Raw genomic sequence first — 16,855 nt, 5'->3', positions numbered from 1 at the left:
CATTTCTATGCGAGCGTGCTATTCGGAACGGCTGTTCCGAATAGTGTTCGCTCATCTCTATAAACACTTTAAGGCAGTGGCCCCACATTGCAAAAACACAGCGTTTTTTGTTGCAGTTCTCTTTTAGTCAAGAGTGGAATTAACAGAAGGTAGAAGTATAAGAACTTCCTATATATTTTCCATTCTTTTTGTAGCCACTCCTGACTTTGGGTCAAAAAACTGCAGCAAAAATCTACAACATAAAATGCTGCATTCCGCAACGTGGGGCCTCAGCCAAATGAAGATGTTTACAGATGGAACAATTTAAGAATGTAACATTCAGAAACTGCTACAATACATTATACACTTGCCCAGCTATGGCCTTCCATGGTGATAACCGAGAGAGTTGAAAAGTCAGACTAATGAGGAGCAGCCAACTTCTTTTTAAAGCTGAAGCCTCACATGGCGTAAACACCACAGTTTGGCTACAATCTTTGTGAATATCTTTCACACATGGCAGAAAAATATCCGCAGCAGAAATGTGCTCCAGAAAACAATTGCATATCAATTATACCTATAAAAAATCTGGCACTTTCCGTATAGGTATAATTGAAGCAAAAACTCCGGAGAGCAAAAGTCTGCAGACTTTCTGTGAAAAGTGCTGTGCGAAAAAACGCGATGCATTTCCATCACAGTATTTCGCTGCGACCTTAGCCTAAAAATGGATAATCTTCTTTAGACAACAATTTTAAGTCATCTGAAGGGGACTTATCAGGTGTGCTATGCTAAAGCTAGCAATACACATTACATACAGTCCTATGAAAAAGTTTGGGCACCCCTATTAATCTTAATCATTGTTAGTTCTAAATATTTTGGTATTTGCAACAGCCATTTCAGTTTGATATATCTAATAACTGATGGACACAGTAATATTTCAGGATTGAAATGAGGTTTATTGTACTAACAGAAAATGCGCAATATGCATTAAACCAAAATTTGACCGGTGCAAAAGTATGGGCACCTCAACAGAAAAGTGACATTAATATTTAGTAGATCCTCCTTTTGCAAAGATAACAGCCTCTAGTCGCTTCCTGTAGCTTTTAATCAGTTCCTGGATCCTGGATAAAGGTATTTTGGACAAACAATTCAAGTTTAGTTAAGTTTGATGGTCACCGAGCATGGACAGCCCGCTTCAAATCATCCCACAGATGTTCAATGATATTCAGGTCTGGGGACTGGGATGGCCATTCCAGAACATTGTAATTGTTCCTCTGCATGAATGCCTGAGGATTTGGAGCGGTGTTTTGGATCATTGTCTTGCTGAAATATCCATCCCCGGCGTAACTTCAACTTCGTCACTGATTCCTGAACATTATTCTCAAGAATCTGCTGATACTGAGTGGAATCCATGCGACCCTCAACTTTAACAAGATTCCCGATGCCGGCATTGGCCACACAGCCCCAAAGCATGATGGAACCTCCACCAAATTTTACAGTGGGTAGCATGTGTTTTTCTTGGAATGCTGTTTCTTTTTGGACGCCATGCATAACGCCTTTATTTATAACCAAACAACTCAATTTTTGTTTCCAAAATGAAGCTGCCTTGTCCAAATGTGCTTTTTCATACCTCAGGCAACTCTATTTGTGGCATGCTTGCAGAAACGGCTTCTTTCTCATCACTCTCCCATACAGCTTCTCCTTGTGCAAAGTGCGCTGTATTGTTACCGATGCACAGTGACACCATCTGCAGCAAGATGATGCTGCAGCTCTTTGGAGGTGGTCTGTGGATTGTCCTTGACTGTTCTCACCATTCTTCTTCTCTGCCTTTATGATATTTTTCTTGGCCTGCCACTTCTGGGCTTAACAAGAACTGTCCCTGTGGTCTTCCATTTCCTTACTATGTTCCTCACAGTGGAAACTGACAGGTTAAATCTCTGAGACAACTTTTTGTATCCTTCCCCTGAACAACTATGTTGAACAATCTTTGTTTTCAGATCATTTGAGAGCGGGCTGTCCATGTTCGGCGACCATCAAACTTAACTGAACTTGAATTGTTTTGTAGAAAGAAATGGTCCAAAATACCTTCATCCAGGATCCAGGAACTGATTAAAAGCTACAGGAAGCGACTAGAGGCTGTTATCTTTGCAAAAGGAGGATGTACTAAATATTAATGTCACTTTTCTGTTGAGGTGCCCATATTTTTGCACCGGTCAAATTTTGGTTTAATGCATATTGCGCATTTTCTGTTAGTACAATAAACCTCATTTCAATCCTGAAATATTACTGTGTCCATCAGTTATTAGATATATCAAACTGAAATGGCTGCTGCAAACACCAAAATATTTAGAACTAAAAATGATTAAGATTAATAGGGGTGCCCAAACTTTTTCATAGGACTGTACATGTTAGCTGAAGCTTTCTATTTCCTTCTACATAGCTAAATATATCCTGGGATAGCCTGAATCCTTTGTTTCTCTGGGAGATAAAATAAATAATGGAGATATAGTCAGATGTGTCTGGCAGCAGCGTATTCACCTATCTCTACTGAAATAAACATGTATGTTCTGAGAATGCATATTTAAGGTAAGTCAGATGTAAAAGCTGCTGGCTGTCTCATGTGTATGATCATCTTAAAGGGAACTGGTTATTTGAGTATGCAGTGCAGTCTGCAGGCAGCATACTATAAGGCAGGAGGAGCGGAGCAGACTACTAAGTCTACTCATAAATACCAAGCCCAGAATGAGCAGAGATTTAAATAAAAGGAAGTAAATATCACATTTCTCTAAAACATGAAGCCATCATTGTCAATGTGATAAGATCCCTTTAAGAAGGCTAGAACCATTTAACGACTGACTTTTCCTTAAACTTAGGTTGACTTCATACTAATTGTTTAAACAAGTAGAATACAATTGTAAGTGATGTGTTAAAGCACACAAATGTCATTTTGTGATGACATTATTACTGTACATTAGGGATATGTGCCATGTCTGTGTTTGTCTGTAGATACAAATAGAAAGATCTGAGTGATGAGATAGAGATAGATAGATAGATAGATAGATAGATAGATAGATAGATAGATAGATAGATAGATAGATAGATAGATAGAAGTTTATATAATTATATATGTGAGTTATACAATCCTGAACTCTGGAATGTAGTTTCTCAAAAATGGAAATGTATTATGTGTGAGAAAAATGCACTGACCTACATTTTTGTATAAATGATTATATTTCCACTATACATAGATAGATAAATAAAATATTGTTAAAATTACTGTATACTGTGTAAACATGTCATGTCTGTATTGTCTGTGTATATTGTGTCATGTCATGATCTGAGTTATAAATCTGTAGATCTTTTTGTCTATATGTAGAATTTTTTGAATTGAATTTAACACAATATAATTGTTACCATTACATATATATTCTTTTTCTGTCTCTCTTATGCATAAATGAAGATGACAGATAAGTTGATAGTATGTAAGAATTGAGTGAGTATTGTATTGTATGTGAGAAATAGATAGATAAAAGATAAATTAACGTGTGTTAATATAAATAGAAATATGATAAAGGATAATTGTTTTCAATGATTTCCTTAAATGTGATAGCTGTCTCATGATGATATGTAATAATTCACACAAGCAGTCTGGAAGTTGTTTTGCCAGCATTACAGTGTGTTATGTCATTAAATACAGACAATAGTAGCAGAAATACAACCAAACTGTACCCCAATGCTGAATATTTCCTTATACAGGATCAATAATGTCTTCTGCGCTGATGCTGCACTTTCCATGTTCCTTTTGATGTTCCTTATTTCTGTAATTAAGAAAAGTGATTATTGTATAGTCTTCCAGCAGAAGAACAAGCCCTGTATGCTTATGTTTTCTGGGAAAGAAAGTGTGTCTCTAGAGGAGTTTCTTTGCAACAGGTGCACTCTAGTGTCTAAAGTGCTGAAAAGAGAACTCAGTGCAAGCAGCTGGCTGCATAGTTTTTTTTTCTTTCTTTTTTTTTTTTTTTAACTTCCCACTAGTTATGCACTGAATGACAATATGAACTGTCCATTCATAAATAATAATGTATCCATTTTCTTATTAAGGAAAAATAAAGATATACAAAACCATAAACACCAATATGGACACGTAATAATAGCTGGTTTCTAATAGCTGGAGTTACACATACATGATGCATGTGTGATAATGCTAAGTGCATGATCTCATTACAGATCTTTATTTTATTCCTTCTTTTATTTTGTTCATTACAGATACATTCATACTTTCACCTGTTCTCATCAACACTGCATTTTGTAATAATTATTCATCCAATGATATAACCTGTAGTCTTATATCGACATGGTAGCTGTGAGTCTTTATTGGTAGTACATAGGGGCAATTTATATTGTTTTTTTTAGACAAGTTGCATATTTTTATATTGATATTGGAAATTTATGTAATACAATTTATTTAAAAAAAATTTTTGGATTATTATATTATGAGAAATGACAAATCCTCTAAATGCTCCTAACTCTGTAGTCCTATACTGTAACATAAGGGAAAGTTTCCTGTGTATCCCTACAACTAATTGTTACATACAAAATGAATGTCATGATATATGGTCATCTGTATATAAAGGTATAGAATTGCAAGATAGTGGGAAGTTTTATAACATCCTGTATCCTTGCTTGTAAAAATGGGCAAAAATAATTGCTTTCTTTCAAGCATATTACACATTGTGGAGAATAATGTATGCTTATAAGCGCATGAAGTTTTTTTTTTTTTTCTTATATAACTTTATATGATTGCATAAGAACAAGGTTTTTTTTTTTTTTGAATGTCGCTAAACATCAGTTGAGGATAGTAATTGGTTGTGCAATTTCTGGACAATCAATTAACAAGTAAGCCCAATATTCTTACTGTTTAGTAGATGTACATAGATTTTATATAACATATATATATATATATATATATATATATATATATATATATATATATATATATATCTTCTGCTAGAACGATGGTCTTATATGAAACAGAAGGAAAACACATGAGCATGAGATTAATACACTACAATCATCATAGATAATAATAGTAAGAACAATAAGAATAATTCTAAACACTGAAGTATTTCTCCATCACTTTGCTTGTCCAGTTGGTAGGTTAAGACAATTATCATTTCATAATCATCTGCACTATAAATTATTCCCTAAAGCCCTTCCATTCTAGCAATATTTAAGACCTCTTCTATGCATAGAAAAGACATAGAAATTATTAATGGAAATGGGAAAATAGTGAATAAAAAGTTCTCAATATAGACAAATAAAAGATAAGAGATTTTCTGTTATTAATGGAAACAAATGGGAAATACTGTACTATTTTAGAATTTTCCAAGAATTTTTAAAACTTAAAAAACGTGGTAAAAGAGCGATCGAAAACAGATTTCCAATTTGCTTTGAACATTTAACTATTACTAAAATTTAGCAGTAAAATATAAAGCGGGCCTGAATATTATTAATATACTCAAATTATAACAGCACATAACAGCAACTAAGCTTGGATTATAGCTAACATATATATCTACATCCATCCATCTATTCATATATTTTCTTTCTCATTTTCTTTTTCACCAGCTCTCTTTATTTTCTTTTTCTAACCTTTTTTTTTTTTTTTAATCTAAATTGTAGAAGTCACTTTAGTTAGTTTATTTAAAACATTTCCAGATCACATTCCTCTCTACGCCAAAGCATTTTTTAGATTGTACATATTGGGACATTTATTTTTTAAGACTGGTGAAGATTGGCATGCAAAAATCTAAATGCTATTCTCAATCAAGTACAGTACACATTCATATTTTTAATTACATTGATTATTTATAGATACAATTATTAACTGAGTCACTGTATATTTCTATGCAATGCAATTATTTGCTTGAGCTATACCCCTCTGAACTGCAGCTTTCTGTCATCTTCTCTGAACAGGAAATGTGTACATTATATTGTATATAACAGAAAAAGCAAATATATATGTACTGATCTATATATATGTATACAATTATATAACATATTTATACTGTACAAACAGGTATAAATTACAATATTAATCTAAATAGAAATGTAGCAGAAATAATAGCAATACAAACACAATTCTCTTAGGTTAAGTTAATGTCTTTTTCTATATGATAATATGTAATAATTTACCCAAGCAGTCTTGTAGTGGTTTTGCCAGCATTATAGTGGGTCCCTTCATTAAAAACAGACAATAATAGCAGGAAAGCAACAAAACTGTACCCTTGTGCTGAAGCTCTCCTTACACAGATTCAATAATCTCTTCTGCGCTGATGCTGCACTTTCCTTGTTGCTTTTGATGTTCTTTATTTCTGTAATTAAGAAAAGTGGTTACTGTATGGGCTCCCAGCAGAAGAACAAGACCTGTATGCTTATATTTTCTCTTACAGAAAGTCTGTCTCTAGAGGAGTTTCTTTGCAACAGATGCACCCTAGTGTCAAAAGTGCTGAAAAGAGAACTCAGTGCAAGCCGCTGCCTGCATGTTTTTTTTTTTTTTTTTTTTTAAAGGTAAATAAAAAAAATCTTCCCATCCATAACATATGGAATGACAGTAAAACCTGTCAATTGATAAATAATATATCTATTTTATATCTTAAAGGGAAATGAAGGTGTTCAATACAACACACTAATATGAACATCTAATAATAGCTACTAGTGTTCTACACGTGTGACGAGCATGTAGAGAGCATGTCAAGTAGGTAATTTTTACTGTCTGATCTCATAATACGTTCTCATTCTATTACTTTTTAGTACACCTGTGCTCATACACTCTGTGGTAATTATTTATACGATGATACAATATGTTGTGTTCTACAGGCATGTTCGCTTTTTATTACTATGTACAGTATTAGTAGTGTGCATAAGCAAATTACATTGTGTTGTGTGGATATGGCAGGTATTTTCGATATTGATATTTTAAACTTTTGCACCACAATTTCTAAAAAAAAATTAAAAAATAGAGCGTATTGTTAGCTAAGCTTTATGAAACTTTAAACATCATTTTGTGTTTTATTTATGCAAGCGATAAATCTGCTAAATACTATTAACTATACAACAATATAACAGAATATGCCATGTATATTACTAGTAAACAACTAATAACTATATATATAAAATAAATGTGATGATTCCCAGACATATGTATACAAAAGGCTAATGATTATAACTGCAAGTTAGTGAAAATGCTATTACATCCTGCGATGTTGCTGGGAAAATAAGCCAAAACCATTGCTGCAGCGCCCTCTTTCACATGTATTGTGCATTGCAGTGGATAATCCTCAACATAGAAAACACTTTCTATCATTGATTTATTTACATAAATCACTTGTCACGTTCTTATACTAAGATATTTCTAATCATTCCATAATCAGGTTTACTATAAATTATTTCCTACCCTGATTTACCTGATACTACAATTGTACGGCAGAGAATTAGTATTATTTAAGATCTTAATATGCATGGAAAATAAATCTGAATTACTAACATGGAAAAATAAAATCATGACTCAACACTCTCATTACATAAATATAAAAGTAACCCATATTTTAATTATTAATGGAAATAATTTTCTACTACTCAATCGAGATTTTTTTTTTTAAGCTTAGAAAATGCTTTTAGTGTGACTCAAGAAAAAAAAATTGCACATTTTACTGTCACCAAAATTCAGGACAAAATTTTAAAAGTGGATCTGAATATTAATATTTCACCCAAATGTAAAAAAAAATCATATCAAGAAGAAAATTAGCCTGAATAACAACTTAAATGTATCGACATTTAATATTTATAGACATTTTATATTTTTTCAATATTTTATTTTACTTTGTTTCTTTTAATGCGTACTATTTATTCATAACCTACATTTCTTTTCTCATCCACTTCAAAGATATATAACTCTATGTAAGATATTTCCAGCCCTGTTTTTCATTAATTCAGTAGTTAGAATATTACACATATTGTGACCTATATTTTTAGAGTCTCCCTTCACTGCTGGGGAAGTTCAGCATACAATTATTAAAGAACTATGCAGAAGATATGGCATATCTGACTGTGTACAATAATATTATTTCAATTATCTGTCATCTACCATCCATCTATCCAAAGGCAAACAGCTATTGACCTAATGTTAATTCCTATAGATATAAAATATAAGAAATGGAAGTGAATGTACTTGCCTTGTGTGCTGTGTAGAATAATCCTTATTGTATAAGAAGAAAGGGATGATGTGTAATTTCTGAAGGCTCCCTCAATGCTAATGTAACCAGGGCTCTATGCTAATTTTATTCTATGCAATTGATTTAACTGTCTCAATCAAGTGTCTGAGGCTTTAAGGCTAAGGAGAAGTATATAATTAAACTTGGAAACAAAGACAGATCTTTTATTCACATACTAGAGCCGGCTATTGATTATTCCTCACAGACTCCTCCATAGAAATCTACAGTATTGTTTATAACATTTAAGTAATGATGAACATTGGACAGGTGACTGCAGACGGTCATGCTACAGGGGAATTGTTCTTACCAATACATTGCACGGGGACACTGTCCTGCTGCAGACTAGGCTTATTTTCTTCTGGAAGAGTGCGCCTCCTACAGGCCAAATCACAAATAGCTCTCTTTACAAAATAAAAACAACTCCAAATATTTTACAGCTCGGAATGTGTTTCTATTGTGAAGCACACACATATATAGCATATCAGATCTATACATTATATGCCTCGTCTCTGCCATGCCGCAATAGAAGTGTAGGACTCTATGAGAAGTTAGGTCAGATTATGGGAAGATGAACATCACACTATCTACAGGTTCTAACAACATAGGAGGTGGCAGGTTAGAAGACTGGCTAGTATGTTGTATACTAGAAACTTTATAAAGCTCCAGTCCTAAGAAAGAGTTTCAAGACAGCCACTTTGTGTAATAATGGGAAACATATGCATGGAACTATATATGTACATAAACACACACAATATACTGTGTATATATATAGGTTTCTAGCTTTGACAAATGCACAATTGCACACACATCCATATGAGGCTGGCCATGCGTAGAGTGTGTAATGGAGAGCCAGGATTACTTACATTCCCCAGCTCCCTCCTCTGACTGGGCGGGTTACCCTGGATATGCAGATGACACGCCTGTGATAGACAGCTCTGCTCTACAATGTGACTCAGTAAACTCCAGCACTGCTGCTGCTTCTCTTCTCATCTTCTCAGTTCACACAGTGTACAGTTCCTCCTCCTCCTCTTCTGCTGGCTCTGGGGAAGCTGGCTGGCTGCTGGAGTTCCATATGCAGCAGCAAACACTTTCCTGATCACCTAGAGCACTGTGCACTTGATGATCGGCTTCTCCCCTAAATCGCGCCGACTCCAGTGATTGGATCGTACGTGTAGATGATCTGAGCTGCGGCTGGAGGGGAGGGGAGGAGGCAGGACAGTTTTATTTCCCTGCCTGAGTCAGGACAGAAGAGACAAGTCACAGCTGATAGAGAATAAGAGCAGGAGTCTTTATTGACCTCACCCCCCTCCCTCCTTCACCCTTACTGAGCCCCGGTGATCACCAGGCAAAGCTACCATGTCCTATCCTCAGGGTTACCTATACCAGCCCCCTGGCTCCCTGGCACTCTACTCCTGCCCGGCTTATGGGGCCTCAGCACTTGCAGCCCCCAGGAGTGAAGAACTGGCCCGATCTTCATCAGGCTCTGCCTTCAGCCCTTACCCTGGATCTGCAGCCTTCAGTGCCCAAGCAGCCACAGGCTTCAGCAGCCCCCTGCAGTATTCTAGCGACCCAGCTGGATTTCCATCCTATATGGTGAGTGCAGACTCATCCTTCTACCCCGTGCTAACTACGCCACAGACGCTAGAAGTGTACAGCCCGCTTCCTATTGTGTTACATCTGCCTGTATACAACTTCTTTCTAACACAACTTCAATAACTTTAACCACACTGTACATCCCCACCCTTCCTGATATTTCTAGCCCCTACATCGTGCCACCATTGCTACTTTGTTAATTGTTAGTACATATTATAATAGTGGCCTCCTCACCACATTATTACTATCTTATTAGTGCACATTAAATTGGGCCATGCCCATTACATTATAATTGGTATTACATAGAGGAATTGTGCCACTATTACCTATTCCCATTATTAAATTGTTAGCACATATTATAGCTGTACAGTCATCATATTCTTTAGATCTTATCATTTATTTTTACTTGATATGATACAATACTTTACTACACTATACATACTCTATAGCCACATTGTTCTATTTTTATTTTGTGTTCTTTTATATTATTTCAGCTGTTGTTCTCGTATCTCTTGTTATTACACAAATAAGTTTATTATAATGTATACATTTATTATTTTATATTATTATTGAGAACATCTGTGCACGTCTAGTAAATGAAGAGACTATTAATATTTACAATTTTTACTACTCTCAGGATTTGTTCTAAATAAAAGTAGATGCATGAGTCATCTGTAGATAGTCAGGGGGCACATTGTAATGTCTGTCACTATCCAAAGGTATAATTGTAGGTTTCCTTTACAAAAGATATAATGAGCTTCCAGTGTAAGTGTAAACTTTGCTGGAAGGAGAACAGGGTTCTGGCTTATTTTTGTCACTCTGCTTTAAGTGTTTTAAGTCTATTAAAGTAATAATCTGGCAGGACAATGGATGTCTTGGGTGTGTAAAACTTATCACCAACTTGCTGGAGGGATATATTTAACTTTGTGGCATTATGCAGAGTTAAATAAAGGCAATTTGAACGCTAAAGAGTGAATTAAAATGCAAATTGCATGCCATTTGAACAATTCCAAGTCATGCATATCTGCTGATTTGCAAATTGGATTTACAATGCATTAGATCAGTGACTTGTCCATTGTTCTATCTACCAGCTTCCAAGAAAAGAAGTGTATGTGTACTGGGCTTGTATAGGAAGAGTGCATAAAGTAGAAACAGAAGATCTGTTCTAATAATTAGGTTTTATTTGTAGGATCTATAAGGAGTCAGGCGCAAGTGCTCTCAGGATGACGGCTGAGGTGTTTAACTGTAACATAATGGCTTCTGGCAGCTGCAATGTAGTTAAGATTCAGCAAGGGAATAGGGTTAATCAAAATACAATTTTAGTTAAAAATTATTGCAATGAAATAGTTTATGGCTCCGCTGCTTCTTGTGCAATATATATATATATATATATATATATATGTACATGAATATTACATGATTTTTTTCCATCACAATGATCTGAAAAGATTTATTTTTTATTTGTTTTAAGGGTTCTCCTTATGATGCACACACGACAGGCATGGCAGGAGCCATCAGCTATCATCCATATGGCAGTCCAGCTTATCCCTACCAATTAAATGACCCAGCGTATAGGAAAAATGCTACCAGGGATGCTACAGCCACTTTGAAGGCCTGGTTACAAGAGCACAGGAAAAACCCTTATCCCACCAAGGGCGAGAAGATCATGCTGGCTATCATCACTAAGATGACCCTTACCCAGGTGTCCACGTGGTTTGCCAATGCCAGGAGGAGGCTCAAGAAAGAGAACAAAATGACCTGGGCGCCACGAAATAAAAGTGAGGACGAGGATGAAGAGGATGGAGATGGAGAAAGGGGCAAAGAAGAACATGGAGATAAAATCCAGGACAGCAATGAGACTTCTGCAGAGGATGAAGGTGAGACCTTATTATCTATCTACGGTGGACTTAGTTAACACATTAAGTGCCAGACATAATCTGATAAATGTTGTTAGTTAAAAACAAAATAACACACTAAAAAAGTGAAATGGTGTCAATATAATTTTTATAGTAAAGTAAATAAAGGGTTTATCGAGACATAAGTGATCGGTATCTATTTTTCTAGCACAATAATATGGTTTTATTACATGATGATTATATTTGATGTTTCAGGAATAAGCTTGCACGTCGATTCCCTCACGGATCATTCCTGTTCTGCAGAATCAGACGGGGATAAATTACCTTGCAGACCTGGGGAGCACCTTTGTGAATCAGGCACTGAATCCAAAGAAAAATATGAGGATGAAGATGATGATGAAGACATTGATGAGGAAGACAGAGTTCTCCCTGTGAAGCCAGTGACCTCTTCACCCCTGACTGGCATAGAAGCCCCCGTACTCAATCATCAGCATGAAGGGAGCCCCAGAAATTCCAACAAATCTACCCTGGACAATAGGTTATCCCCTGTTTCCCAGACTCAGGCCAGCAAACCCAAGTTATGGTCCCTGGCAGAGATCGCCACCTCAGATGTTAAACACCAGAACTTGGGCCAAAGCTGCCATCCGTCTGCTGTATCCTCCACCACCTCTTCAGCTGCGTCTCACAACTCTGCTTATGCTTCATCTTCCATCCTGGGGAGACATATATACTACACATCACCTTTTTATAGTAATTACACAAACTATGGAAATTTCAATGCTCTCCAAAGCCAAGGAATCCTAAGATATAACTCAACAACAGCAACTTCTAATGAGGGGCTAAGTCAGACGGTATTAAACAGTAACTCTCTGCACAAACATACCAGTGACTCTATTAAAACATCCAGCAGTCAGCTAGATCAACACTACAGGTCAACCAGCTACGAATCCAAAAAAGGTAGGTTTCTTCTTATTTTCTCTTAAGTGACTGTTAAGAATATATATGGAAAATACGCTGTTTAGTGGTGTTAATGTTTAGACTCGTCTCAATAGGTTAAGACAGTAAAGTGACAGTGATATATACAATACACTAAGAAAAATATATCTATTGCTAGAGAGATGAATGCAATATTTTTTCCTTTTTTTATAAGGCATTTGGCTTGTATTCATGCCTTCTTTATGGATCTGAATGTGACTATTCCTGCTAATTGAAAGCATAGTATCTAATGTAACTCCTAAACCTCCTGCCTGTGAATTGAGCTTATAGGAGGATTGAACATATAATCTAGTTAGCTAGCTGTGTCCTGTGACTAACTGATGGTTATATTTTGACAGATCCCACAGAAGTGTGCACAGTAGGAGTACAACCATACATATAGATGTGCAATCACAGAACAAGTAAGTGAAAATACGCTCTCTATTGACTTGATCATCTGGGACTAAGTCCAAGACTTATTGTACAACCTATGAGTGTCCATTATTTGCTTCATTACGTGGCTCTCTGATTAGAACCTCAAGCTGTAGTCTAGTCGGACAACTATTATTTTAAGCCTAAATTTATGACACCTCTGTTTTAAGTCCACATAAAAAAATTAACTTGGACTTCAGTTATTTTTTTAGACCTTTATTAAATAATCTATTTTTCTATCTAGCACATAATATATATGTATATGATGTTTTACCTCTGTCTTAAGTCCCCGTAAAATAAATAAACTTGCACTTCAATTCATTTTTTTAGAACTTTATTTAATTACAATAAATATGTATATTACGTGCTATTTTTCAGTATTCTAATAACAAATTGATATACTTAGCTGTGGGATATATATATATATATATATATATATATATATATATATATATATATATATATATTTGTAAAATAGTGCATTATTGTTTCTAGTATTATAGTTACTGAATTATAATAATTTTATAATGAAATTAAAATTAATTTCTTACCGTACAAGAAATACCATGTTGATTGCAATAACATATTTTGTGTCATGCATGGACGATGTTTGGCATTATATTATAATACTATAAATCATAATAGTATTTTTTTTTATCAGAATTGTAATAAAAATTGTCCTGCATATAGATATATTTGAAAAGAAAAATAATATAATGGATTAATCAAGTTTTAAATATGAACATACATACAGATAAAGATATCTAAACAGAAAATAAAGATAATTTCCATATCATAATGCTATATTTTTATTATGATTGTATCATGTTATATTACATGAGAATAATAATTGTGATGCACCTAAAGTATGTAATGATATAATCAGTTTGGCTTTTATGCATCACGGTACAGCGCAAAAATCTAAATAGCATTGATTATGCAAACAGTATCAGATTATGTATATTTTTCAACGTAATGCAGGTATTATGTTTAATTTATAGTGTTATAATATTTTAAATAAATTGATGGGCATAAATAGATCATACATTTTATACATCAAGATCTAAACATGCACATAATATGTCTCATACAGATAATTGGTTATTTATTTAAATATATTTGGTGAAACATAATACATAGTTATGTTTGAATTATATTTTTATATACATTTATTATACAGTGATTATAATATACATACATATATAGTGAAAATGGGTTTTATATATCAAGTTGTAATCATGCAAGAAATTTGTATTACATTATAATATATATATATATATATATATATATATATATATATATTTCTGTGTATATAATTAGATTGTGTATAGATACCGCTAATATATAAGATAATACTGTAATTAAATAAAATTAAATAGCAATGTCTCAGTGTTGTACAAAGAAAAACATGTAGTGATGTGGTTTTTTCCTTGATTCACAGGTAGGTGTCACAATTGCTTTGAAAAAAGTCAGCAAGCCATGATGTCTCCCCAGCTAATAAGTAGAACATATCTAAATCCGGATCACATCTTGTGCCACTGTATAAAGAAAAAGCCACAGAGCACTATTACACCTCCAGATTACTTTTCAAGGAGAGTCCCTGTCTAAATATGTGAAATCCTTGGTATAGTATAGTCCTCCCAATGTATCTTGTGACTTTACCCAACAATCTGTTTTCTCAGGATATCTTGACCTGATCACTTCATTGCGACAATATATATCCTATTGGTGTGATAGAATTTATTGTGTAAGAATGGACTAAGCGAAGAGAAAGTATTTCTAAAATATCTATACAATAGAGACATTATTACATCCGCATTGATTGATGAACTGGCGTACTTAACATGTGTGATAAAGAAAACTGAAAAACAAAAACAAAAGATTTGATATTTATTTTTGTAATGATATGAGAGAAAAAGCTTATAGTAATTTATGCAAGTTGTATTGCAATGAAATTTAAAACCTTTTTATGTAAATACATCCTGTCTGGTTTTTATTTGAAAAAAGATAATGACAGTTAATGATTTTTGTCTTGATTGTCAAGAATTCTTTAATAATTTATATCTTAAATTGTAAATAAACACAGATTAGTCTGAATGGCTGTGGTTCTAGTCTTGCTGCTGATATACATACATTCACCTTGCATATGCGTACTTTACATATGTAGCAAAAAAAAAAAAAAAAAAGTTATCCACTTTCATCCAGCCTTGTGTCTTTTTGACCTCTCCTCCCAAACCCTTATTCACTGACCATCAGTAATTTATGATGATAATAATCATGGAAAGATAATGACACTGACAGTCTGTGGTCTTGTTGGTCTGTGTCATGCAATGAAATCACAAGATAACAGGGAGCAGTTAATGTGATATAGTTTGCTAGCAGGGACAAAAACTGAGCAATAATTTGTTTCCCGTAAAGATAAATTGACTGAATATAGCATACGGTAATAAAACAAGAATAATAGCTTCTTGCATTGGCCTTTAATCAATCATACACTTATTTTTCAAGAGGCTCATCTATTTCATTGGGTGATTAATAAGGCTGCAGCATCAGGGCATTATTAGATCCCAGCAGGGAAGATCCTGTAAGCTTTTAGCTGCTCTGGAATGGTCAGTTGGGGTTCATTATGAGCTGATATTGAACAATTTATAAAATTGTGTCTAAACATCTGCCAGCTCAGATAGGCCCATGGGTGTGAGCATGGAGGATAGCTGCATCGGCTCGTATTGACAAACACATTTCTCTCCTGTGGCCTTTTATGCTGCCAAAATTACTGGCCCCTCGCTCTGCTCTTGTTACAAAGGGCATTTGAAAGTGATCTAATGCTTCATTTATCAGCCCTGGTCATGACTACCTGGCTTTTAATAATTTCAGCTAGAATAGTATGGAGCGGAGTATATTACGTTGACAAGGAATTTGGTACTAGACTAGCCATGAAGGATGTAGTGAATCAGGGGTTAATTCCACACATGCTCTACCAGTGCACACACTGACACTTGTATCTTACTTCTTACACAATGTCTCGCTGTTTTTACTTTTCTCAAGAAAAGGAACTCAGCAATGTGTTTATGTAATAAGTAACTTCTAGCCCTTGCCTCTTTAAGACTGTTCAGCCCAACCTTTTGCTTTTTAATGTGTCGCAAATCAGATTTTTTATAGTCATATAGATAGAAAACAGTAATGTGGGTTGTGGAAATGAGAAAATCTAAGATCGTGATATCTACTAGAATAAATAAATCACATTTTTACATTTTTCTTTTCAATGATTAGTAGCGATAATAAGATTTGTCATTTGTTTACGATGATGTGAGAAGTGATTATTTGTGACAGCGTTAACAGGCAGGTATTTAAGTCATATTTGACTATTATTTGTATGTAGAACGCTTTATAAATTATTAATCACCACAGTCAACATTGGTGCGATTATTGTGGTGTGCTGCTTAAATTAAGATTTCTTACCGGTGACATAATAAGTGTAATAATTTCTCAAATAGGTTCATAAGTATTCTGCTTCTTCTTTCTGCCTGGTTATATTGTTTCGCTATAGAAACTTTACGTAGAGAACTGAACTGAATAGAGTAATTAAGGCTGATCGTGTTCTGCATTATTATACTAAGGAGCAGGTTCTAGATCTGGACAGATGACTTCAAGAGGCACATATTTTCTAGTACATCAAGAGCCTGGAGAAAGCAGCATTTTAACCTCTGACCCTGAGAGAAGGAAGGAAAGGTTCTGCTTTATTTTATCACTAAT

General features: G+C 34.4%; 1 protein-coding gene across 1 annotated transcript in view; it reads left to right on the top strand.

The window, feature by feature from the left end:
• The window catches only part of IRX2 (iroquois homeobox 2), a 333,040-nt gene extending 317,961 nt beyond the window's left edge, over positions 1 to 15,079 (top strand). The window contains exons 2-6 of the mRNA XM_075271021.1: positions 9,254 to 9,839; positions 11,311 to 11,716; positions 11,951 to 12,652; positions 13,030 to 13,092; positions 14,544 to 15,079. Of these exons, the coding sequence (XP_075127122.1) occupies positions 9,603 to 9,839; positions 11,311 to 11,716; positions 11,951 to 12,652; positions 13,030 to 13,073 (1,389 nt within the window). The 5' untranslated portion in view covers positions 9,254 to 9,602 and the 3' untranslated portion in view covers positions 13,074 to 13,092; positions 14,544 to 15,079. The remainder of the gene's footprint in view (positions 1 to 9,253; positions 9,840 to 11,310; positions 11,717 to 11,950; positions 12,653 to 13,029; positions 13,093 to 14,543) is intronic.
• Positions 15,080 to 16,855: the final 1,776 nt, after the last annotated feature.

The sequence above is a fragment of the Leptodactylus fuscus genome, chromosome 4 (assembly GCF_031893055.1).
Source record: "Leptodactylus fuscus isolate aLepFus1 chromosome 4, aLepFus1.hap2, whole genome shotgun sequence".
NCBI classification, from domain to species: domain Eukaryota; kingdom Metazoa; phylum Chordata; class Amphibia; order Anura; family Leptodactylidae; genus Leptodactylus; species Leptodactylus fuscus.
Note: the sequence above shows the minus strand (reverse complement) of the source record. Positions and strands in the feature narration are given on the sequence as shown.